The sequence below is a fragment of the Diadema antillarum genome, unplaced genomic scaffold, assembly GCF_040938485.1.
Source record: "Diadema antillarum isolate AM-2024a unplaced genomic scaffold, OU_Dant_1.0 seq00000315_RagTag, whole genome shotgun sequence".
Lineage (NCBI taxonomy): Eukaryota > Metazoa > Echinodermata > Echinoidea > Diadematoida > Diadematidae > Diadema > Diadema antillarum.
In genome coordinates, this window is record NW_027271335.1 from 136,083 (window position 1) to 162,887 (window position 26,805).

Genomic DNA, 26,805 nt, shown 5'->3' on the forward strand with positions numbered 1-26,805 from the left:
CGAGAAATGACCTCGAAAGACTTTTATTATTGTAGCTTATGTCGTCAAAGTGACATCAGAGGACGGAAACACGTGTATAGCAAGCAACACAAGAATCGTTTGACCTTTGTTCTTCAAAAATTTGGAGCTAAAGTAAGTGAACTGAGCTAGAATTTACGTTTTTATGTGATGTAGATCTAGATCTATTCATACGTAATCGCATGCCTACTACTAGTATGATACACTAGACCAACTATACTAGTATACAGATCACAGTGTAAACTCATATTGAATGCGCAAACTACACGCACGTCGCACGTGCACCACCATTACTCGCGACCCGAGACTCCTAGAGTAGATCCTCGCCTCGGCTAGCAGCTCTCTGCTAGCTCAACTCAATCATCATCAGCTAGCTACTGATTTTGACCGAAAGATCGGTCTGTATATCTGGTCCCTGGTCGTCGGGGAATGTTACGCGGAGACTGCGTCTGGCTTCACCGATCCCTACGGAGGAGAGCGATAACGTAAAAATATAAAAGACTCCTCCGGACAGACGCGAGACGGATCTTTCTGTCTAGCCGGGTGTTACTACACTAGACACTACCACGGTACCTAGCCAGATCTAGTTTACTGATCATGGGTTCTTACCCGGCCCAGTAAAGTAAGTAGGCCCTAAGCCGTGGCTATGAAATGGCTGAGTTTCTCAAGTCGAAGAGCATGCACGCACGGGATCGGGAAGGGAGCTTTTTTGGAAGTGTCAGAATTCAGCTCTAAAGTAACTAACGTTTATACACGTTCATGTATAGATTATTATATAAAGGTAAAGCCCAAACACATGAAACAAAGTTCTGGTAAATTTACGCCTGCAAAAGTTGTCAAATTTCGCTCCCAAATGTGAACGTATGCCTATCCCTACGGTAGGAAATGTGCGGAATAACGCTGTAGATAACAAGATATTCGATGGGTAACGACGAAAATGCGAAATATATTAACTAAAAAGGTTCAGTCTCAGAACTTCCCTGAATGGGGTCAGGCTAAACTCGGACTCGGGAATAACTCGGCCTCGCTTTGACGGCGGGATGAGTTGTATTTGGTTGTCCCTCTGGATTGTACAGTGTTATACTATGGGAGCAACCTGTATAAACTACATTTGTAGCGCTTCGCGTTCTGGCTACTCGCAGTAATGGTCCGAGTTGTTACAACACGCGCATCAAAAACTTCTTTTGCATGCATGCAAAACTAGTGTGCACCTATCAAGCACCTCTAAAAACAAAGACGCTTGATAAACAACAAAAACTTCAAAGACCGCGCGTCTCAGCAACTGAGGTGATGTGCGTATTGATAGGTTTGAGGACCGCGCGTGCTGTCCATTTGTTTTGTACAGGATTAGCACGCACTTTCCTGTCTGTTCATTTAGGCCTCGTTTGGTATTATACAGTAGAACATGGCGATCACGAACTGCGTGTAAATTGTCTGAAATAGGGTCGAGATTTCCCTGAGACCGAGTTAGTCTAACGTTAGAGGCTTCTGTTCTGGAATAAAACTTAAAAGTCGGTTTTCCGACTTTTATTATTTTTCTCAAAATACCCCAAAATGACTCATCATTCCAGCAAACCGTGTCAGCCAGGTACAAATTTTGTAAGTTTCTTTGTAGACTCTTTCGATATATTGCAGGCAAATATGAAATTGTGCCAGACGGGTTCTCAAGCCCTTACCAGAACTTTGTTTTCACTTTAATAGAATTCAGAGTAAATTTAGATGTTCTATAGAGGGGTTTAACAACACATGCGTGTGTCTTCACTATCCAGCCCCAAGTGTGTGTTTGTAATTCTCGCTATCGCCATCCGCCAGTGATGTAAAAAGTACCCGGATGTTGATTTAAACGTCATTTACAGTGCATTATGGGATACGAGTAGTCCGGTGGCAAGTCACTTCCGTTCATACACGCGTGATATGTGACTATACATACAACCGAATGTATTCTACGTGTACTTACTGTTTTCTCGACTTGAATTTTAGCTTTAATATGATTTGAAATTTCTCCATTCTTAAGAAATTGTTGTTAAAATATGATTATGGGTTGTTACTGCAAAGCTGCCATGTGTTGTTCACACGACAATACGACTATGGGTTGTTACTGCGAAGCTGCCGTGTGTTGTTTGCACGACAATAAATGAAAAAATTCTCCAGAAATAGGACCTTTGTGCCTTACTGGCATGCGAGACGTGACGTGGCTGCGTGGGTAAAGTTTGCGGGTGACTCAACAGCGCATCCGCAGCGCGCGTTCGCATGTGACTTACTTGATTGGAAGAAATTGCTTCAGAGTTGTACTAGACGGGATAAGTTCGAGATCACGGTTCGTTCCCGATTGTGTTCGTGGCACCTCGACAGAGAACAAATAAAAACAATAGGCATTCCATGACGATATCATGTGGGGGCTATACATGTAGCTGCAGTGTGCGAGTATCACAGGCCTGGCCACTGGCGCTGGCTCAGGTACTGACTACAGCCGCCTACTGTACTAGTATCCCTGGTGGGTGCGGCGCTATAGATAAGGTACACACATGCGCACGCTAGCGCTGTGCAAAATATACCCCGCCCCAGACGTGCCCCAGTACCGGAAGTGCAATAAATCTTGACGAAAAAGCCACATCCGGGTACTTTTAAACGTCATTGGTGTTAGCGAGAATTAATTCGAGGGATCGACAATAGCTGTAAGATATTTGCCGATGGTGGCGACCTTTTTTTTTTTTTAGCCTTTTGGTTGTGATGCCTACTTCCGGTATCGGTGCAAGCGTACAGCTGTTTGTATTGTGTGCAGCGGTGATCACTATGTACTACATGTTGCATTTCCTGTTGTGAGAAAGCAATATCATTGTGCAAACAGGTCACGCTGTTTAAAAGTAAGTAAGATATTGGATTTCAAATTTGTTCATAAAAAGTGGTTTTGTAGTACCAATTTTGTGACGATGGGCTTCCGTTGTGAAGCAGCGATGTGTTGGTCTGAGGAAAGTCATCACTCGGAGCCATCCGCTGCGGTCACCCTACGCCGCTTGTGCAGGGATTCTTCACGATCACAGGGCTGTATCACATCGTACATGGTCACGGCTTTCGATGCAAGACTGAGGAGCTCGTCTCTCCGTTTACCATTGCATGGTACGCCTCTGTCAGTCAAAAACTTACGAAGTTGGGGGACAGTCATCCTCTGCAAATCTCTGTTCTCAGAACCGTCCATAATGATGGATGAAACGACAAAACAAACTGATAGAAATCGATGAATTCTCCGTGTAGCAATTTTCAAGCAGAGTATACTCGTATATACCGGATGTACACAGCACAACCGGAAATTCGACCCGTGGTAGCCAGGACTCACGGCGACCAACATAGATGCCAAGTTAAAAAAAAAATTTATGAGTGAGATTTTCATGACTCAGCATCTCGGCGCGCGCGCATGTGCGTGAGCAAGGGAGCGAGGGAAGGGTGTGAACTGGTGCCTACTTAAATGACCATTTTTTACCTATTTTGAAAGACAAAAGGGAAACATGCCTTCAATTACAATTCTCACTTTAATTCTTTAAGCTATGCTCCCAATGCGTGAGAAAAAGTGGTGTCATGCGTGAGATCGTGAGACAGACCCTAAAGGCTTGAGTCTCACTCACATTGCGTGACACTTGGTAGCTCTGGACCAATCAAAAATAAGCATTTGATACAGCCCTCTAGCGGCTAAATACTTATATTTATTGTCGATCCAGCGAATTGGCCATGGCCAAAGGGATGTTCCTCCTAGTAAGTCCTCTCCACCACTAGAGGGCGAACTATACAATGGTGTCTGAGATTTCATTGGGCTGCCATTACCCACTTTGTAATTGCAGACTTTGCGTACCGAAGTACCATTTTTACAACACGTATTTGAACTTTTATGTGAGTATGCACTTCTGGATTTGGCTGCTCCTCGGTTGCTCGTTTGCTAGCGTGTTAGCATGAGGGGTGAGGCTACCACCGCCTTGTCGTCTTCCAGTGCCCCCTGGGCCCTGTGTGCTCACAAAACAATAGTAAAATTTTGATAGTACAGGACGTATGCATACTCCACACTCTACAATGGCGGATTCACAGGGGGGCGCACCGGGCGCGCACCCCCTCTTTGTTATTTGTTAAAACAAAAAGAAAAAGAAAAAGATGAAACCCAGAAGTAGTACCAGACATATTGTTTGCGCCCCCCTCCCCCCTTACAGAATTCATGGATCTGCCCTGCTCTAGTAGTTAAGTTACTGGGTGAAAGCTCTTTAGCCAGGGCCTGCCAAGTCGCTGGATACAGCATACACTGTACATGTACATGTATGCAGAGCCACATGCATGTAAACACGCAATGTTGTTTAGATGGTCTAATACTATAGGACTAATCATGGCGCTAGTGCAGTTTTGCACCAACCGGGTGCCTGAATTCAATTTTTATGGCATAGAATTCAATCTTTAACTCAAAATGATGATACATGAACCGGGTACCTGATTTCCAGTTTTGTGGCATATGTGTAAAATTCAATCTTCAACTCAAACTGTATGCGAACACTTTTCCACATCTCTCTCTCAGCTTGTCGTCTCTTTGGGTCCTCGAACAAAACATTGAATTTTGTATGGCTTCTTATCACCTCACAGTTTCTTCAGAATTTAGTGCTACACACATTTCAAAGACTTTCTGGGGGAAACAATAATACTGTAGGTGTGGCTTGTCTGGAATAATTTCTTCCAGTTTAAAGGACAAGTTCATCTTCATATAAGTGTGGATTTAGTGAATGCAGCAATATTATTAGAACACATTAGTGAAAGTTGGGTGAAAATCAGACAATCCGTTCAAAAGATATGAATTTTTAAATTTTCTATGCAGTCACTGCTGGATGAGAAGACTACTACAGCGTATGATGTCACATGCATATGACAAGGAAAATATTAGAATTTCACAAAATTTAATTTTTTGAAAAAAGTGCACATTTCCTCTACCTGTCACTGTTGTATGTTATTAAAGGGTAATATTGTTCCCCCTGCTGTCTGACAGAGGCAAGACAAGCATTCTTTTATCATGCGAGAAAAGTGAAAATATGTTGAATTTTCCTTATGTTTTCTCCATAGTGTTGTACACATGTGACATCACAAGCTGTGGTACGTAGTCTTCTCATCCAGCAGTGACTGAGCAGAAACTTGAAAAATTCATAACTTCTGAACGAGTTGTCCAATTTTTCCCCAAACTCTCACTGATATGTTCTACTTATATTGCTGCATTCACTCAATCCACATGTCTATGAAGGTGGACTTGTCCTTTAATTGGAATGCCTACCCCATAATATGGTAAATACAATTGTAACACACATCAAAACTGTCTGTTCACAGTGGGCGGGGTCAGACGGGCAAAAGAGCCAGAAGTTTAAGATTGCAAAGTCTTTGTGATCTTTTGCTGCCCGGTCAAACTGGTAGCCAAACTTCTCGATCTTTGGATCACAATGTTCTCTAAAAGTCATTAGTGCGCGTACATAATGTAGGCAAGGAGAAAGAAAGAGCACGCTTTCTGATTGCTAGTGATTGTGATGTAACAATGAACACCTGTGCAACACAATGGTTGTGTAATTTCTGAAGCACTGCCAGAAAATAGGTGGTTGGCGGTTCATATGAAAAAGATCACAAAGTTTTAATTTCGAGCATTCACTCTGGCAAAAGATCACAAAGTTTGGTGGTGATGGGGGAAATGCAGGTATCCCTAGTTGGGATGGGAAGTTTGGTGATAATTTTCACAGAAAGTTTGTGGTCACAATGGCGAAACAAACTTCTTGATCTTTTGCTGTTCTGACCACCCCTTTCATAAGTCAATTAAGCAGAGTACCCAATTAAGTGGTGCATACAGCTGTACCCTATTACAAAATTGTATGTGGAGACTGCATACTTGTAGCTAAGGTAAGTAAAGCCTGGCATCTGGAGGGTTTGAATGACTGTGAGTGTGCTTGTGTGCTACTGTCTATAGCCTACAGTTCTGGTATATTTTTGCTGTGTATTTAGTTGTTATGAATTATGGGTATCAACTTTAATGTGTATATTCTCAGCTTCCAAAAAGTTGTCCCTGGGTCAATCCACGTCAAATCATCCAATTTTCAGAAAAGTTGTCACCCGACCCCCTCCGATTTTCTTTAAAATCGCACCAAATGTTCTCCAAAGTGTCTGACGGAAAATCCCAAAATATTTTGCCCCAAGGTCAATTGGTTGCTAAGATACAGCCTCACATAGCAACCAATGCGCATTCCAAAATATGAGTCAAAAGAAAATTATGCATTTTTGATTGATTGTGGTAGCATGGATATCTATGCAAAAGTGTTCATTATCTGGAAATTGAGAGAACTTTATAGTCTTTGCAAGAAAAACTGACTGTGACGCGAAATTGACTTTTCGTTAACGTGCACGAGGTCACCGAAAATGGTGTTAAATGTTAATTTCCAAAATTTTAATGCATATTTAGAGGCTAATATCTTCCACATTTCATCATCTTAGGTTCTGAAATATTATGCTGTTGAAGGCTTTGACTTGCTCAGTAATTTTGAAAAAAATCAGCGGATTCGTGCTCACAGTTTTTACGGAGAGCGCCCTCAAAGTTGACAAAAATGAAAAATGTGCCAAATTCAAGGTCACGGATCACCCTTTGTCCCACCTAGGAATGGCATCAAGTTTTGTGTATTGGTAGACATTTACCTATACTTTCTTGGGTTACCAAAGAAATTTTGCTACCGAAATGTTCAATGGTAAATTTACCCCACTGAAAATGGTGGTAAACGGCCAAATTCCCATGAAATATCACAAATTGGGTTTAGAGGACATTTCAAATGTCCATGCTTTCAAGACGAAAAGCCCTAGCCCTGTGATATTTGCTGTAGGGGTAGTCTGTTATTTAAAACAAGTGCACAGCACACTTTTAGCTTCAGTGCTTGTCATTTGACTCAAATGGGCAAAATTGCTATTTAAACATTTCCTTTAAAGTAGACTTTACAGGTGACACCTGTATTGTCTGCCTCCATGGAAAAGGTTAGTGTGTACCAGTACTTTATAGATCATCACTCATTTTATGGCCATTCTAAGACTGTGGTTCTCAATTGCAAATTCAACAAATTTACAGTGTATCTTTTACAAGCACCAACTTTGTGAAGTATGCCCACAAAATACCAAAGTATTTAAAGGGTCCATGTGTTTGTTGTGTGAAAGATTTTTAGATAGAGAATGCACAGCCATAATCTACTAAACTAGCCACACACACACACACACACACACACAAAACTCTTTACATATTAGAAATTAAACTGTTTGATTTTTAAGTCAACATACATTGTAGACCCTGTACACATGTTTGACATTGAAATTTGGACATTATTATACCTCTCCTTTCACATCCAGACTTACCGGTAGTTTTCTCTTCACAATGACAGGATCATGTCCTTTCTTAGTTTCAGTTTGCTGTGTGCTGGTCAGACTTTTAATTCACACTGTTCATACTTTTCATTGTACTGAACACTCTGCAGTTTCAAGGTATTGCCACAAGTTTGGATACATAGTGCATGTGTCAGCAGCATGCTTTTACAACTAGAAGATTTCAAGTACATTTGTCTTTCTCATACTGTAATGGTACTTAGCTGCCTTTACTAGTGATAGTAGAGTACTCAATGTAGTGATGCAAACTAAAATAAAGAAATTCAGTACTTTAAATTTGCTCAGTGCTCGCACTGGATTTCAGTGACTTACAAATGTAATGCTTACAAGTAGTAACTGCTGACCACACATCACACATGATGTATTTTCATCTCGTCTAAAATGGCACACACACACACACACAACTCTATTAAGTAAGTTATACAACGTGTAGTATACAATGTACAGCAAGTATTGTGCTTGGTGTATAGTATAGAAATACTGTAAAACATGATATATTCGCGGCATGAAATTTTCGCGAATTGGAGCCGACAGCCTTTTTCGTGGCATGAAATTTTCGCGAATTGCTACTGGCGTTCAATGCATGTAGTGTAGACAAAAGCTTTCGCGTGCATTTTAATTTCGCGAATTTTGGCGCTCGCGAAATTCGCGAAATTAAAATGCACGCGAAAATTCCTCGTTTTACAGTATGCAACAAGGCTGCCTTGTTGATTTGTTTTTTCACCAATGAGGATGAAACATATATTTTCACAAGATTTTTGCAATTTGACACCAAAGTTATCATAAATGCACTCATGCCTGTCTGTTCATAATATCTTCACATGTTGTTGACTCTTTATGTGCCACGTTTGCATGCGTCACTCAGTCAATGGCGTGTCAAGTTCGCATACCAGGTATTCTGCTCAAATGCACAAATCCTCCCAACTGATCGATAAATCGCCCAATGCTACAGCGCAATGAAAGTGTTTCTCGCAATTCTATTCCTGTCACATACATTGCATACCTTGCACTTTGCATTGTATGTAGTAATTGCCTCTGAAGGGTGGTCCCTACAGGCTTTGCTAGTAAATTCTCAGTTCCTGTCAATGTTTTGTGTGCAAAAGTCATGCCTTTACATTTCCAATAATGTACAGTGTAGATTCTGGTCAGTTGAAGGAAAAAATAATAGATTCGTCTTACAATTTACCTTACAGCAGACATGGCATTTTCTCTACAACTTTGCTCGTTGCATGTTCAAGAAGATGTATGTTACATACATGTAGATTTAAAAAACAATGTTCCCCAAAGCATGACTACATTACCATCACAGAGTAATGTGACATGCAGGGAATTCACACCATGGCTCATACATGTAAAGAGATAAATTTTGGGCTCAACAGTGGTTTGCAAAATTTACAAAAATACCAGTACCACCAGCTTTTACAGTACAATCAAGTGTGACAACCATATGTGTATGCCACATCATTCACATACATTTGTATCACCCACTGGTAAATAAAGAGACTCTGCTCACACTGTTATTATTATTATTATTACTGCCCATCTCTCTGGAATACCAGTTATAATTTCTCTGAAAATCTATCATCAAAATGTTCTACAGCACTCCATATAATGACAATTGTGTGCACAACAAGTGACAGATATCCTCTGCTCATAATTCACATGTCATGTTCCTATTGTATTGATAGACAAGTGTTTCAGTAGGAGAAATTATGATGAGCATAACATGGGGTACAATGTACATTGGCATTAGAAAAACATTGTCACTTAGCTGTGTACAATTGTATTAATCAAGATGAGAGCTCGGTGATCACTGCACACGTCTCTGATCTGATTCACAGCACATGATCTTTCCTTGCACAGCTGCCAATGAACCCCTGACAAGCCTGTCAAAGATTCCTGTCACCCAAGAGGCAGAGACTTCCAACTCACTGCACGGCCAAACTTCAGTGGTTGTCAGCTATCACGGCCAAGATGTCGCGGGAAGACAAACCCAAAATGCTACGACTCTTTGAGGAGACTTTGACCAAAGACCAGCTGAATGATCTCATCCACAGCCGTAAAAAGCCTAGTAAGTGTACAGTGTAGGCTGCATTACACGCACTACAATGGTCATTTGAACTTCTATCACGAGACCAGGAAACAGTTGGCAGATTTGTAAATGAAGGGTAGATTTACAGCTTTAAAGATAGTATAAAGTTTTGGTACCTCAAAAGTTTCCTTGAATTTCCTTGTCTTAGTTTGTGTTTCAGGTGAAAGTACCTTTCATATAACTAACACTGTGAGACTTTGTACTCGCCCCAAAGTGCTCTCATCAATAGTAATCATGCAATAATGGTTTCGTACAATACGTGTATATTGATTGTCGCGGTACCTCGACAAGTCAAACTGACGGCTCGTTCGAATTTTTCAGAGCCCGCTCTGCTCTGGTACGAAACCATTATTGCATGATTACTAAGACATGAGAGCACTTTGGGGCGAGTAATTCTCACAGTGTTAGTTATATGAAAGGTACTTTAACCTGAAACACAAACTTAGACAAGGAAACTGAGGGAAACTTTTGAGGTACCAAAACTTTATATTATCTTTAAACTGAAGAGATTCTTGTATTTAAAAATATGACTCATTTGAATTAGGTGTTTCAAATATGCTGAAGTGATAGAAGATCCATCTCTTAAGAATGTCACTATTGTGGTAAAGGCTTTTGTGTCATGGAATTTGTAAATATGGCAAAGTCTTGTTTTCATTTTAAATAAGGAAAAAGTGTAAGTTGATGATCTCATTTTACAGGGATTCATTAATTTAACCCATCGACAACAAGCTGATTTTGCCACACGGGCAGGCATATATGGGAAATGTGAGTTGTGACAACTCACATTTCCCATATATAATACATGTGTACGCCTGCCCAAGCATACTCAGGACTAGTCTTCAACAGGTTTAAGTTGGCACTTTGCGACACATTTCATGACAAATCTTATGGCAGAGTGGCTTGAAATCTATGGCTCACAGTGACCTGAATATCAACAAAAATATTGAAATTACTGTTCATCCTTCAAGAACTATTTTTACTGTTCCACTTTTAAAGTGTTATGATTTTCCTTGTCAGTAATGTGTTTAAGTTGTCTTTGCTCCTGTATCTTCAATAGCAGTATTACAATTCTAGATAGAACTCACACTGTATGCAGATCATCTGCTCTCTGACCTTGTTTTATTAAAGGGACTGTACAGTACTGGTTGAGGTGGGGATTCATGTTTTGCACATTCCTTAGACCCCATTTACAGTGCGAGGCTCGGCCGTGGCTCGGCCGCAGCCGTGCCCAGCCTCGCTTCAGTGTAAACACGCAAAAGGCCAAATGCAAGGCCAAAATTGGCCTCGCTCTGGAGGTGGTCTCGAGCCCGGCCTTTTCTTGGTGTAAACGCAAACTGGGCCAAATGCGCAGCCAATTGCGCGGCCAATTTTAGTCTGGCTTCCAAACCCTCTGCCTGTATCTTTCACTATTCAGGATATTAACCCCCTCAACGTCGAAAACTAGTATAGTTTAAGGTGGTTTTGTCCTGCAAAGGATTCTTTCCTTCGTCAAAGGCCTTTGCCCGAACGGCGACTTCGTCGCCACGGAATTCATTTGGCAAAGGGTCTGAAAACCAGACAATACCAAATTGCATTTGTTTACAAGCAGAGCGCCACTACGACAAAATATTGAAAGGTTTGAATCAAAAGCGCAGCCGAGCCCGGCAGTGTAAACGGACAAAATTGCGGGGCCCGGCCTCGCAATTGAGGCTGGGCTCGGCCGCGGCTCGGCCCAGCCCCGCACTGTAAACGGGGTCTAAGTGAGATAATGAGAAACCTCTTACGAAATATGAAAGAGCATGTAATTTTAAGAAGGATTCAACGTTTATTTGATGAAAATTGGTTTTCAAATGGCTGAGATATCCAAAAAAGTGATAATAATAAAAGGCGACAAGCCACGCCTTTTATTAGGATCTCTTTGTTTCACCCCGTTTTTGGATATCTCAGCCATTTCAAAACCAATTTTCATCAAATAAACTTTTGATACCCCTTAGAATTGCATGCTCTTTGACATCTCATAGAGTGGTTTCTGAATATCTCGCAAAACGTTAAAAGCTAAATCTTCACCTTGACCAGAACTGCACACACCCTTTAATCTCCCAACGTATTTTTTTTTCCCCAACACGTACATGTATGCTTACACATACTGTGTTTATTATTATATCAAAAGAGCGTAATCAGTTTTTGATTTACAGGTGTGTGTGTGTGTTTGTGTATGCATGTGCCTATGTTTGCTGGTTTGTAAATGTGCATGTTCTTATAAGATACGCCTTATATTTAGCAAGTCTAAATTTTTGTGAATCGGGGTTACAAAGTACAAATTATTTGTATGCCTCCGCCACGAAGTGGTGCCGGAGGCATTATGTTTTCGGGTTGTCCGTCCGTCCGTCCGTCCTTCCGTCCGTCCTTCCGTCCGTAATGAATTTTTTGTGGACAAGGTAACTATCAAAACCTTTTGAGGTATCCTAATGAAACTTGGCATGTATGTGTATTAGGGGGTGAAGTTGTGCCTATCAACTTTTGGGTGCACATGCTCAAGGTCAAAGGTCAAAAGGTCAAGGTCAAATACGTAAAATCTCACTATTTCCATCATATCTATGCAATGCCTGAAGATATTTTCTTGAAACTTAGTGTATACATGTATTACCCTATTAAGATTCTCTGGTGAAAGTTTGGGTCTTGAGGTCAAAGGTCAAAGGTCAAAAGGTCAAGTAAAAATCTTAAAACTTCACCTTTTTTTCTCTGTACCTTGGAAATTGTTCCGGGTCTCTTCATGGAACATAGTGATGTACTGACTGGCAGTGATTATCTAGAGAATTTAGGGTTCATTGGGTCAAAGGTCAGGGGTCAAAGGTCAAGGGCAACACTTTAAAATTTTACTAAATATTTCCCTCATGTTTGTGCAATGCCAGCAGGATTTTTTTTTTTTTACACTAGGTGTATGCATGTTTAACCTAATAGAGATTCTCTGGAAAGTTTTTTTGTTTTCTTTTGTTTTTGCCTCAAAGGTCAAAAGGTCAAAGATCAAGTGAAAGTGCTGAACTAAGTTTTTCCTCCATATCTCGGAAGTGGCTCAAGTTATCTTGAAACGTACTACATATTTATGCATCTTCTGCCTGACAGTGATTATCTTATGAATTTTAGGGTCAAAGGCCAGATGAAAATGGTAACAATTTACTATTCAATACAGAAATTGCACTTTTTCTCCATACCTTGAATATTACTCAATGCATTTATAAACGTATGAATTGGTCAAAGTCAAGTTAAAGTCCGTAAATCCCAAATACATGCTCTCCTATTCATCCAATTAAACCTAGGTCATGGAAGGTGAGCATTCAACACATTTGTGACAAACCTGTCATTTTAACATTTGCCAATTTTGTGAAAATGTAATCACACATTGTCCACATGTACTATTTAGACCTATTAGGAGAATCATGCATTATGGCGGAGGCATACCAGTCGCCATAGCGACATTTCTAGTTCTACATGCTTTGGATCAAGAGTAGCTGTGTTTTACTATAGTGTCAATAACGGACTGTACAGTTCTGACTGAGGTGAGGATTTAGCTTTTATCGTTTTGCAAGATATTCAGAAATCACTCTATGGGTTGTAGAGAGCATGAAATTTTAAGGGGTATCAAAAGTTTACTTGATGAAAATCAGGTTTATTTGATGAAAATCAAGTTTATTTGATGAGAATCGGTTTTGAAATGGCTGAGATATATCCAAAAACAAGGTGAAACAAAGAGATCCTAGAGGCATGGCCTGTCAATGTCACATTTTATTATTATCACTTTTTTGGATATCTCAGCCATTTGAGAACCAATTTTTATGAAGTAAAGATTGAATCCTTCTTAAAATTACATGCTCTTTCATATTTCATAAGAGGTTTCTCATTATCTCACTTACCAATATTATAAACCTGAATCCCCACCTGAACCTTGTACTGTACACTAGCATCACAACTTTTCCACACCTCCAATGCAGCGTCCTTGTTTTCTTCATGTGTGCGTTCACTGGTTCCACATGCCGTGTAATTTGTCAGACCTGTTACATTGTGTGAAGTCATAGTTTTGTATAGTGTGTGTTTGTGTGCACTTACCCATGGTGGAAAACGAGGACATACATAGGTACACATGAACTTTACATTTAAACCAAGGACACACAGCGAACCGAGGACGTCCTCGGTTCGCAGACCATTCCTGCTTTTGCATATTTACAAAGGTGTAGGGGTACATGTTTGTAGGTCCTCGATTAACATTACTTTAATACTGTACACCTGTAAGTCTACTAATGAGTCCTTGGTTGACAAGATTCCTCCTGTTCCTACACACAGGTCCTTGGTTATGTGGTAAAATTCTTGTGGGTAGAACAGGTCCTCGGTTTCCATTATAGACGCATATCATGTGTGTGTGTGTGTGTGTGTGTATGTGCACTGCATGTTTGTGTGTAATAGAATTGCATAATATCCAAAGATAAGGCCATGGTGTAATGACTGGATCTGGTATCTTTATGTGGTGTCTGCATATATACAGTAACATGATGTATGTCCTTTTTTTTTCTTCAAGAAAACAATGAAGATTGTGACTGTGTTAAAGATTGTAAATGCAGACTAGCTTTTTGTGTCATATTGTAATGTCATTTGCCAACAGCAGTGTTTCATGAATAAACAGCAGTGACACATACATGTGCACACAGTTTGTAACTCTGTTTTGTAGTACAGTTGCATGCTGCATTAATGTCCAGCCATAGTACAATGTAATCCCAGTGGGAGTGAAATTTGACCAAAATTACAGTCTATAGTCTAAAGTACCATAGCTGGAGGCAGTTTCTCCAGTCCTAAGGATATCCACTCAAGCGGAGTTAGGATAATGTTGTTTTCACAAATGAGGAGATCTGTTGTAGGACATTTTCGCAAAATGTTGTTTCTGCAAATTGACACCAAAGCTATCATACAAATGTAAGTGTACTACTTCCTGAGTGCATAGCAAAATATTTTGCGTGTTTTTAAATTCGCCGTCCAACTCTGATTGGCAAAATTTGCAAAGATTTAACCCTTGGAAAATAACAGCTTGTACAGCATGTGTGAAGCTTGCATACATTGTACATTCTAGTCCGCATGCAATCAAATTAAGTTGATAATTTTGATGTACGTGTCGAATAAGTTCTTTTTTTATTAATTCTGTCCTAAGTGTACATGTACAGTGTAAGTCAAGGAAGCAGCCAAATTATGATTGTTGTGGCGTACAAGTTGTAGCTCTTCCTGGCACTCATTTGTACCAGGATGTTTGCAAGATTGTACTTTTGAGAACACAAAAGAATTTGAAGTAATTTTTTTCTTTGTCAATTTCTTCTTTTTTTTTCTTTTGTCAGGTCACTGGGAGGATGGTGTTGTGTCCTACTTCCGAGTCTACAAGATCATTCAGATGCTGCGTGAGGAAAACAAACCATGTACGCCACACCTGGTCACCGCCATTGATGTCCTGTCTGATGGCAAGTCCAAAATTCGCAACCAGTCTACCTACGATTTCTGCAAATACGTCAAGTTTCAGGTAGAGGACCATGTGGACCGAACTGATGAGGAGCTTCAGCAACAGGTGGAACGTCTCATGCCTGGGTGCCTTCCCATTGGTCCAGAGTGTGAGTCTCTGGGTATTACAGGAGACATATTATTTGATGAGGAGAAATACTTCAAGGAGCCTATTCCTAGAGATCGCATCACAAACCGAGTTATGTATGAACTCAGTCAGTTCCTACCACGTGTCCTTGAGAACCAACAGAGTATGGCAAAGTGGCTGAAGAAGATTTTGCACCTGCGAGATGACCATGTTCCTTCCGTGGACTTAATCACAAAATGGTGCAGTGTTCTCCACAAAGAAACGTCTCGCAAACGACGTTCTAGCATGTCTCAAGCTCAGCAGTACTTAGAGGAAAAATTTTCCTTTACTGATTTCAAATTTGAGGATCCTCAGAAGGAAACATCTGAAAAGACAGATGCAGATGTCAATGAACCTGCACCGCAAGATGAGCAGGATCAGCCAATGCAAGTTTCAGCTGAAGGAGATTCGAGTGCTACGGCAAAGGCAGGGGATGAGCCAATGGAAGCTGATTTTTCAGGGAATGAAAATGGCAGTGCAGAAACTGTAACTGGCATTATAGCTGAAGCACTGGACATTCTGGACGAAGGAGAGTGCCAGAAGGAACAGGATGTTAGTGGAGAAAAGCTTTCTCAGACAGCTGTAGTGGACAAAGATAGTGATTTACAGGTTGGTGATATCACCAGACAGGATGGAGATAACTCTGCTGCTGTCACCTGTGATGACTCCACACATGAGCAGAATGAGGAAGAGCTGAGTGCTACCACAAAAGACAAGTCCGGAGCAGAGCATCTTTTCCCTAAGTCTCCAAAAAGTGCAGCAAGGATGTCAACATTTGATGAATCCAAAGATTCAGGACGTGTGTCAAAAGTGAAAAGTGACAGCAAGAAAATTGCCAAAAAAGATGTGCCAAAACCAAGTTCAAAAGGAAGTAAAAAGGCAGCTCTTGGCAGAAACAGAAAGAAATCCTCAAACATTGGATGTGATGACTCGGATAATGATGAGATTTCTGACAAAGATGAGGTCACTAGTATGACCGGCAGAAAACCTGCGAATGGTGCCCTAGATAGAGCCACCTTGCATAAAAATTTAGCTAAAGCAAACAGAATCATCAAGACAGTACTGCGTGTTGTATCAAGACTAAAAAAGGAAATGCATGTGACAATGAATTATCTTGAAACTGAAGCCAGTAAGCTGTGTGATGATCTCAAACATGAACAAGAACGCCTTGAAAAGGCAAAGAGACTCATAGATAATAGCAGTGTCAGTGAAGGAGAGGAGACAGAGGAAGAAGATGCCGATGATAGTACGGAAAAAAATACAAGGGCAAGTGGGAATAAGCGTAGGTCCTCCAAGAACACCAAAATGATCACAGTACAAGTAAAACCAGGGGTTAAAGATACCCTGAGGAAGTCATTAGTGAGACTTAGACCCCTTCCCTGTCAAAGAGATGGAGATGGCAGTGATATTAGTGACTTGCATGACTCAGCATCCAGCAGTGATAGTGACATGAAGTCAAAAATGAGCAGAGCAGAGAGAAAAGTTATGGCCCACACCAAATTAGTGAAAGAAAGCTCACCACGTAAGGGTGTAAGCAGTGCCAGGTCCAGGTCCAAACCAAAAGTTACTCGTAATCGCAATGCAGTCGAATCCTCGGCATCAGCACAGTGTAGTTCAACAGCAGAGCTACAGAAACCCACAGGATTGAAGTGTGAGAGTGGTGAAAGTCCAGGAAATGATGTGAACGATTTTGATAAAGCAAAATTGTTTTCAAGTAGAGTCTGTGTTAGCCTTACCAAGCTAAACCAGAAACAAATTGAAAAGGCAGAGAGAAGAAATAATGAAATGATAGAGGTTGAGGAGAGTGAGGATGACTCTTCCAGTCGCAAGAGCAGCAGACAAAGAGCAGTGCAGAAGAGTAGGTCTAGAGCCAAGAGGTTAGAGAAGGCTCCAGAGAGTGATTCAGAGACTGAGCCATCTGAGGAGGAGGAGGAGGAGGAGGAAGACATGCCTTGGACTCCTGCAAAGTCGGCAAAATCAACCCACACAGACACAGACTCCAGTGAGGACCACAGCAAAGGAACAACAGCCAGAAAATCCTCGCGCATAACTAGGATTCCCCCTGGTAAGAACAAATCTCAAAAAAATAAAGCTGGAGAGAAGGAGACCAGAAAGGCAGCTGCTTCGAAAGGTAGTAGGTCAAGGACATCCAGAAATGCTGGCCTGTATGACAAGGACGCAGAGTCTTCTGAAGAGAACTGCAGTGATGAACAGAAAAAAACAAGATCAGCTTCTTCAAAATGTGAAGAAGTATCGAAAGGTGATAGACAGCAACGGAATAAGCAGAGCAGCAGTGAACCCCCTCCCTCCAAAGAGAAGCCCAAAAAACGGTCATTGGATGACTTTGTGAAGGCACTGAATTCACCAAAAAGAATCAAAATGGGTACTGAGAAAAAAATGCCAAGTATGAATGCAAGAGGCAGACGCTGTAAGGACATTCAGATTGTGGAGGATAGCCCTACCAATGAAGATGACTCTGACTACGAAGACAACGAGGATGATGACTTCCTTGAGAAGGCAACCGAACAGGAACTGCAAAGGCTGAAGGAAGGGGAAATTGGTAACAGAAGCCAAGGAATGCAGAAAGAAGCTGGTATTGAAGGAACTCTAGTCAATGGGGAACAAAATGCCTCAGTTAAGACTACAGATGATGTAAAGACAAACAAGCCAGAGTCAAGCAATGTCTCTCAGATGGATACAGAGGTAGATGTATGTCCTCCTTTAATTGAAAATCAAGTAGATAAAAAAAGCAGTGATAGTGTACGGGAAATAGCAAGCTCTGATTCCTGTACAGAAACCAAGGTCAACAGAGGAAAGGAAGGCATGATGGGCAGTGAACAAGTTGTAAAAGCAAACTGTGCAGAATCAGGTTTTGATCCTCCCATAGAAGTTGAGGGAGCTGAAAATCCTCTTTTAAATGAAATCCAAGAAGAAGAAAGAAATATTGTAGAGGTAGCATCAAAATCTGATTCTGACACAGGAAAGAACGTAAATGGAGAACAGGAAAACATGAGCAGTGTAGAAGTTGTAGACACAAAATATTCAGAACCAAGTCCTGATCCCCAGATGGACACTGAAGTAGATACAAGCCTTCTTTCAGTTGGAAAGCAAATTGAAGAAGACAAAACAGATGCAGACACAAGAGATGGAGAAAGAAAAGATCCAGAATCAAGTCTTGATTCCCAAATAGAAATGGAGATAGATGAAAGCCTTATTTCCAATGAAAAACAAGAATTAGTGGTCAGTAACTCCAAAGACAAATTGAAAGGGGATATGAATGATGGAAGTAATCACAGAGTAAATGGACAAATTAAGGAGGGAGAGGATGTACGTAAAATGGATGTGCTGGAAGGGGGAGATAATAATTGTGATTATCATGGATTGGAGGAGGATTCTGGGTCAATTGAGAGCAAAGGGGAAGAAGGGCAGGAGAGTGCTGAAAGTAGCTTAGGCAAGGCAACAGGCCATTCTGAAAGTGAAGAGTCACCAGTACAACAATCTCAAAACATTTCATCACACAGGAAAGCTGAAAACGGCACTTCACAACGCAAGAAAAAGGCGAAGAATGAGCGGGGCAAAAATAACAAAGTGTCGAAGCCGGCCTTCCCAGGAGACAGTATTATTGGAAAACAGGTGAGACACCGCAGCAGCTTGGGCCATCCAGACATCTTCAAGTGGTACAAGGGCAAAGTCCTGCGAAAGAGCACTGCCAGTGAGCTGCTCAAACTTGGCCAGGAACACATTCAACACTTGAATAACTTGGTTACCATCTTTGCTGTAAAATATGAAGAGTATACTGATGTTAGTCATGAGGCACTGGAGGTTGCTTGGCGAAAGGGTGACCTCAAGATTGTGCCATAGAAATCATGGAGGAGTAGTTTCTGTCTGGGGATCCCTTTCTTCCCATTATGTATGTACAAAGGAATTACACAACACTCTGGAAGATTCACCCACAGAAGATGGTAATCGCACTTTACTATTGCTGTTTAGATGTACCCCAACTCTTATTGAACTCTTTCATGCAATTGATAGACTTTTTAGTTCACTTGAGCCACAGGTTATCGCTGTAACTAATAGTTTGTTGTCTGGCATCCAGTGTCCTGTGTCTGCCATGCATTAAACTGTTGGTCAAATATCATGCATATAAATTTAATACATTTTCATCTTCTTGATATCCATAATGGAATCATCAAACCTGGCAGGTGACATCCTTTGGATAATAGGATTTCAACGTGGGCATCAAATTGGGGACCAATTTCACACTTTCTTCATCTTGAAATCACATCAAATTTTCACCAAACACCATTACTATTGCTAGGGAGATGTACTATTTGTACAAATAGGCGCCATGACCATTTGGGCACCCCTGCCCCAATGCCCTGAAATTGGCAATCCTTAAAAAAATCTTCTTCTCTAGAAGTCTTACCTGAACTACATGGTGCAAGTTAGCTATTGTGATTGCGAAGCATGCTCCTGCCATGCTGTAAAATCTTTTTTTTTTTCTTTTCTTCATGAGTATTTCCATTGACCAAATTCCCGTCTTTCCCCATTTAAGGATGACTGTCATAAGCTAAACGTTTTTTTTGACATTGTTGATATATTTTTAAAGGACAAATTCACCTTAATACACTTGTGGATTGAGTGAATGCAGCAATATCAGTAGAACACATCAGTGAAGGATTGAGAAAAATCAGACAATTCATTTGAGAAGACTACTGCATTTTATCATGTCACATGCAATAAACGATATAAGGAAAATATAAAGGGAATTCCACATGAAAGTTTTTTTGAAAAAAACAAACAAACACCTTCCCTCTACTTGTTGCTACTTGTATTTAAACTGATGTATGTTAAGGGTAGTATGATTCCCCCTTCCTTCTGAAATTCACATTTAATGCTAGAAAAGTGAAAACACGTTGAATTTTCTTTATACATGTCGTATGCATGTAACATCACATGCTGTGGTTGTCTTCTCTTTCAGAGATGGCATTGCTTAAACTTCAAAATTTTATAATTTATGAACAGATTGTCTGATTTTCTTGAACTTTCACTGATGTATTTTGCTAATAATGTCGCATTCTGTCAATCCTTATGTATAATAAAGTGAACCTTTCCTTTCATGTTACAATTACTGATAGTAGAAAAGTTTCTGCTAGACAGGTATAACATGTGGCGAGTGTCGAGTTCAAATTTTGCATGACATTGTTGTTTGTATTATTTTGTCGCGATTTTTGTGGGTATTTTTTCAACCATTGAAGTTGAATACGTGTTGGTCTTATAAAAATTAGATTCTGGGATTGTCATAAGTGACTGTTTTTATACTTGGGGATCTGGAAGTTGTCTCCAGAAGACAAGTTGACACTGAACTTCATTATGTGAAGGCATGATATACAAGTACACAGTGAGGTGACTTCAAAAGGAGGTCCCATCTTTACCCATGAGGGCTCTAGCTCAGAGTGATCCTGCTATTATGATGTCACAAAGTATGCTTGTAGGTAGCAAAATGTTTGTGTTTGCTTCGCATGAAGAGAAAATTTAATCTTTGAACAACTTCTAGTTGCATTGCTTGTAATATACAATTGTAGGTGTAAAATTTTAAAGCTGCAGTTCGGTCATGCACAACGGTATGAATGTGGCTGGCAACTTGGTGGTAGATGTGTATCAGTTCATGGGGTAAACATGTCAGATTTTATGTTCAATTCTGTACTTTGTATTCATGATTAAGTGTGTCTTTGCTTTAAACAATTGAAATACAGAAAGATTGTCATTTTGTGTCATTTTTAAGGTGTATATGAGTACAGTGTAGATATCAAGCAACGATTTGTGAAAGTGATTTATCCCTGCGTGCTATTAGATAATGGCAACTGTTGGGCATAGTAGCACTTTTATGGAATCTGTCCTAGTTATAAAGAAAGAGAAACAAAGAAAGGTTTACTGGACTACTATTCTACACAAGTTTTAATTTGCAATGTACTAACATTGTGTCATGAATTTCAAACATTGTCATCAGATAGTCTGTAGAGTTAAACAGAGAAATATGTGCACAGTGGAGTAAGCAGTCATGGTCCACATATTGCACTCTAGTGCTAAATTGTAATTTTGATCTCATTGTACATGTAGGTATAGTACTGTATGTTGTTTCCACCAAAAAAAAAAAGAAATGCACAGTAGTCCAGCAAGTTTCAATTTTATTTTGCCTTGCAACAAACGCAAGTCCAATAAATATATTATGTACAGTTTCTTTTATGTAGGTAGAAATGGATGTAAGTAATTCATACAAATCTTTTAGGTCATTTCTCGTGCTTACACTGTGAGAGGAAATTTGTAATACATGTAGTTTTTTGCACACTACAGTAGGTCTATGTTAGAAGTGTTTTCTTGAAATTTTGTCCTCTTGTGAGGTACACGTGCTGAAGAAGAGTCTTGAATATACTCAGGCAGGTGTCTACTGGAAATGCGTGTTATAGCAAAAATCAGTCCGTCTTCAACGGGTTAACAAATGGTGTCCGTACGTATAATCCAAACTGTTTTCACCATTACCAATCTGAATGGACATTGGTCTTGGGTTGTGACCAATGGTGTTTTGTATAGAATGTCTTATTGTGTCTTAAAAATCATCTTGAAGTCTTACCATGAGTGAAATTGTCATAGCTCATAACTTATGATAGAAGAGACACACATGTATGTTATGCATAAAACAAGCAGAAGAGATACTGTAGACTTCTGTATCCATTTCAGTGAGAATTTGTAAAAAGAACTTATGCACCATAGTACCATGGAAGAGAGAGAGAGAAAAAGAAGCCTATCAATATTCTGATTTATTCAACTTTTGTGCATGTAAGATGATAAAAATTATGCATGAGACAACCATGAAGCCTTATAGAGACAGGCCTGGCCTTCTCTTTACAACTCATGTACATGTATGCATCCACTGGCTCTACATGCAGGTAAGAGAATGTCAGTAGCTAATAAAAATGACTTGTAAACGGCATACTGTTCAAGAGCATATCATTCCATGAACATGGACTCACCTTTGGAATAAGAAAGTACATGTAGTAGTATACCAGTTATGGGAGGCGGTATTGTGCTTGTTAATTTTGTGCAAATCAGTAGTCTTGCACACACAAAAAAAGAAAAAAAAAGACCATTGGAAAGCACAGTGTGGCAGCCAGAAAAAGAAAAAAAAAAGAAAGTAGAGCATGCATGTACACTGTACATTTTTTTTCTTTTTCAGAAGACATTATATACCTTAATAACAAATGTGAATGATGCAGGTACACTTCAATCCAATATTGTTCACCACGGATGTAACAAAATTCTAGACTTTTAGACTTCAGTCTGTACATACTAGACATGAGCAGCATGCTATAGCACAGATTGCACTGGCTCTGACTTTTGTCTGTAATTGAAATGTTCCTTGAAAAATATACACTGTATGTGGTGCAATAGCTGTTCAGTGGCACAGATTTCAGAAAAACAGTCATCCTTATCGAAGTCAAATCCAAAGAAGCCAGAGACTTGTGTGAATTTTGACTTACACAATAGAAATGAATTATCCAGCCAGCATAGAATCATCTTCTGCTTCGCCAATTTTTTAGCTTGTATGAGGTCAACTTTTGTGAGGGTGAATATATTTGTCTGTATCAAGTACATTGTATGTTTTTAGTGTGAAAAAAGAGTAGAAGAATTAATCTGTCCTCCAAATGAGCTGAGCATTCTATTAGAGCTAATATCTTGTGCAGGCACAGAGGCTGTCTCAAAGCATAATAGTATTATGATGATAAAAAGAAAAATGACTTCAGTAGGTGATATGCCAATCCACCCAATCAGTGGATACAATTCACCTTTGTAATCGATACTTTTTTAAAAATATTCTAATGACCTGTTTATAGTAGCCACTTTTTTTTTTCTCTCTCTCTCTCTCTCTCTCTCTCATTGCAAAACAAGCTCTGAATTCTTAAATTTAACCATTCAATTAAAAAAATGATACACGCATGGGAGATTGTGACATGTTAACTATGTAACCAAGGGGAGCCTCTGCCAACTTTTTTTTTTATTCCTCAAGTGATTTGTTAGCTGTTACGAGAGAGAAAAAAAGTGAGTTCTCAGAGAGAGGAAGCCCTTTATGCATCAATGTAACTTGTTCAACAAAAAAAAGGTAATCATTGCTGTGACAAATAGAATTGCTGAGCTGCAGGGATTCACATTCTCTTTTTTATCTTGCAAGAACTGAAACAAAACAATCTGCACATTAATCTTGCTTCCGTATTTCTTGCCTTGAATGGGATTTAGTTGTTATAAAATAGATTTTTAGAAATGCCCAGCAAACTGAGCTGCATGCATCAACTCTGGTCAGTGCTTGGGGGCTATCGAGTGAATCACTTTTGAAATGCATAGTACATTGTAACACACTGTTTGACTATGTAGTACTGTGTGTTATGTTTGAACTTAGAATTGTACATATAAGAATAAGACATTCTTGTAATTTCCCTTCCAATTTATTGTTGAATATAAATTTGTATTTCTCTTTTTATGCCTCTGCCCCAATCGGTGTCAGATGCATTATTTCTGTATGTTGTAAGTATGAAAAAGGTGTGGCCAACAAAATTAATGCTGTACATTGGTGCTTAGATATTAAAAGACAATTGTTCAGCATTGTTGAACAAACCATTGGCATTGATCTTGTTCTTCATTGGACTAAGGTGTACATAAATTGTATTTGCTGTCATGATAAGATATTTGAAGAATATGACAAAGATAGTGTTACATTGGAAATTTTTGTGTTGATTAATTCTTTTGGCTCAGTCTGTTTGGATGAATTTTGCCTGACTTTAAAAGCCCACACTGCAAAAATGTCCACTTTAGCAGTACTGTAATGAAAGAGAGTAAAGGAGAAAGAGTATACATGTATGTTAGATTGAATTTTGGTTTTTGCTTGTAATTGAATAAGTTGATGAGAGTTGACTTATCTGTAAAGCAGAAGTGGCATGCATATGAGTGTGTGTGTGTGTGTGTGTGTATGTGTGTGTGTGTGTGTGTGTGTTTGCCCACACACATGTGATGGCATGTCTGGGCACTTGATGCCTTTGTATGATCAAACTCCTACTGTCCTACATGTGAAATGGCCTCAGTCACCTCTTGTGTGTCAGGCTTTTAGTGATTCCAAAGTGCAAACCCAACCACTTGCGGAAGTGATCCCTCCATATGCATTGTACATTATACATCATGACAACTGAAAACAACATGAACAGAAAAAAACAACAACAACTGACTTTGGTATTTGTGTGTGTGTGTGTGTGTATGTGCGTGTGAGTGTGATTGTGATTGTACCTTATGGTAATTGTAAGCTACATGTGGCAGAGGGTCATGTAAAGAGCATGCAAAAGCAGCATGTATTGTATCCATAGACTGCATTTGAATGATTAGTGATTTGGGGCATTCATTCGCTTATTTCTTTCAGATCCGAGCAGCGGAGAGCCTGATTGGCTGTCCTGAGGTCATAGAAGGGTCGTTTGAGAAGGGAACAAACTACTGGTGTTACCTTTGTTCCTGTGATGTGGAGAGACATGCCCATGATGGCCAGGTTACACTCAAGTTGGCCAAGTTCATAGAGCACTTGTGCAGGTACATAAACATACTGAATAGGGAGAATATACACGTAGTTATCTCTTACAACTGTACAGCTATATACCAGGGTTTACAGTTTTGTACATAGGCCCACATCAACTGCTCATGGTGCATGTATGTCTGTCTATCACATGTATACACGGACATACATGTACCATGAGCAGTTAGTGGTCTCCCCCCCCCCCCCCCCCCCCCTCCCCCTTGCATCAACTGCACATTAGTTCACTATTAATTTGGCACCGACTTTCCCCTATATTTTTTAATGACTGTCGGATCTTTCAGTCAAAAGCTGTCATTTGCTCTCAGTAATCTTTCATTTCCTGTCTATAAATCTTTGTGTCTCCTACATCTCTTTCTCTTCCTTTTCTCTGTGAGATATATTGTCTGCCCTTTTCTTTCAGCTTTGTGATCAATCTTGATCTACCCCTCAACCATTACATGCTTGTGTGTTATCGTTTCTCTCGGGAATCTCTTCGTTTTTTGTTGTGTTTTTAATCCACCGATTAGGCATGGAATTATAGTTTTTAAAATGCTACTACACATTTTTAACAAAGTGTCATGTAAATTTACAAGTTTTGTGTTTTTACTGATTTCAGTTTGCTGTTTGTTATAAGAGAACATCATGATAAGTACTTCTTGGGCAAATATGTTTGTGAATATTCCTCACTGTAAAAATAATAGGAAAGAAAAACAAACATACAAAATAACACAAGAAATTGTACCCCATCACCTGATGTTTTTCTAACACACCTTCACACAGTGAGTCCCACAGTCTGGCTGCTCCAAAGTTCTACCGACTTCATCATGTTGAACCAGGCATGGTCAAGCAGCGACTGGTCTTTTCTCTTGAGGACTATGAGAGATTCAAGACCAAATTAGTCCAGGCCCTAGACCAATATGAAGACAAAACATATGCCAAGCTTCAAGAGGTACAGAAACTCGCCTTACTGGAATTTCTCAAGCTGTACTATATTAGTTATCCTTGCAGGTATTACCGGTACATTTTCTTTTCCTATGTTACGCCTCGATATCATTCACACAATGATGTTAAATGACTTCATGTTCTGACACAAACCCTCCTCAAACTTCTTAAGAACTCTTTCATAACAAACACTATTAGTTGTATGATAGTAGCACAGTTGCACTTCAAGCCACTTTGGATATTGAACCTGTAAAATCGCAAAAAAAAGAGAAAAAAAATAATAATAGTAAATGAAAAAAAAAATAAATAAATAAATTGTATTGTAAATTAGGCCCTGCACCAAATCAACCAGCTTTAGAAGAAGCAATGCGGTTCAATGTCACCTTCTTTAATTAGTTTATTGCTCTTGTATTGGTTTGTATTTGAATAAGTGTCTAAAGTATGCCTCTCAGGAAATCAAGGTTTTTTCAGGATTGGTTTTGGTTTCTTCCCTGCAGGAAGAGTTGTGAGCAGATGCAAGTCTGCATAAACAAACAGGTAAAGCTGAACAAATGATAAGAATCAATGAAGAAGCATGAATTTATTGCTTTCGTAATGTTATAATTCACCATTGCAAGTCAGAACAGAAGGTTTATGTATTCTTGTTCTAAATGATGATGACTGCAGAGTGCGGCAAAGATTCGTAAAGTTGAAGCAGAGCGGCAAGCAGTTGTGGACAACCGTGAGGCATTCCCTGGCAGCCAAGGATGTAGAGTAGACACACATGTGGGCACAGCTTCTGTGGAACATGGAGAGGGCAGTGACAAGTTTACATTGGGCAGGTGCAGTAAAAAGTCCTCTTGTACACCTTTCTTTTTCCTTTTTTTTCTTTTTTTGCAATGACATGGAATAATTTATACCAGTTTTCAGTCACAGGGTATAAATTCCAGGTCAGTACATGTTATATACAGATAGATAGATAGATAGATAGATAGATAGATAGATAGATAGATAGATAGATAAATAGATAGATAGATAGAGATAGATAGATAGGTAGATAAATGTATAAATGTATGCAAGAAATGTGCCAACTTTTAAACTTCCAGGTGGTGA

General features: G+C 39.7%; 2 protein-coding genes across 2 annotated transcripts; both read left to right on the forward strand.

The window, feature by feature from the left end:
- Nucleotides 1-23,765, forward strand: LOC139730468 (uncharacterized). The gene is made up of 3 exons (XM_071641309.1): nucleotides 1-132; nucleotides 9,298-9,505; nucleotides 14,881-23,765. The coding sequence occupies exons 2-3, from the start codon at nucleotides 9,409-9,411 to the stop codon at nucleotides 19,023-19,025; spliced, it is 4,242 nt and encodes a 1,413-aa protein (XP_071497410.1). The 5' UTR covers nucleotides 1-132; nucleotides 9,298-9,408; the 3' UTR covers nucleotides 19,026-23,765.
- Nucleotides 22,034-26,805, forward strand: LOC139730469 (centrosomal AT-AC splicing factor-like). Its single transcript, XM_071641310.1, has 5 exons — nucleotides 22,034-22,111; nucleotides 24,625-24,788; nucleotides 25,552-25,720; nucleotides 26,380-26,534; nucleotides 26,799-26,805. The coding sequence occupies exons 1-5, from the start codon at nucleotides 22,034-22,036 to the stop codon at nucleotides 26,803-26,805; spliced, it is 573 nt and encodes a 190-aa protein (XP_071497411.1).

What these genes read in the sequence shown, in the direction of transcription:
- LOC139730468 (XM_071641309.1), top strand. Translation starts at nt 9,409, where the DNA reads ATGTCGCGGGAAGACAAACCCAAAATGCTACGACTCTTTGAGGAGACT. An exon ending in CCACAGCCGTAAAAAGCCTA is followed by an intron (nt 9,506 to 14,880) that starts GTAAGTGTACAG and finishes TTCTTTTGTCAG; the next exon opens with GTCACTGGGAGGATGGTGTT.
- LOC139730469 (XM_071641310.1), top strand. Translation starts at nt 22,034, where the DNA reads ATGAAGCCTTATAGAGACAGGCCTGGCCTTCTCTTTACAACTCATGTA. An exon ending in TCCACTGGCTCTACATGCAG is followed by an intron (nt 22,112 to 24,624) that starts GTAAGAGAATGT and finishes TATTTCTTTCAG; the next exon opens with ATCCGAGCAGCGGAGAGCCT. An exon ending in CATATGCCAAGCTTCAAGAG is followed by an intron (nt 25,721 to 26,379) that starts GTACAGAAACTC and finishes TGATGACTGCAG; the next exon opens with AGTGCGGCAAAGATTCGTAA.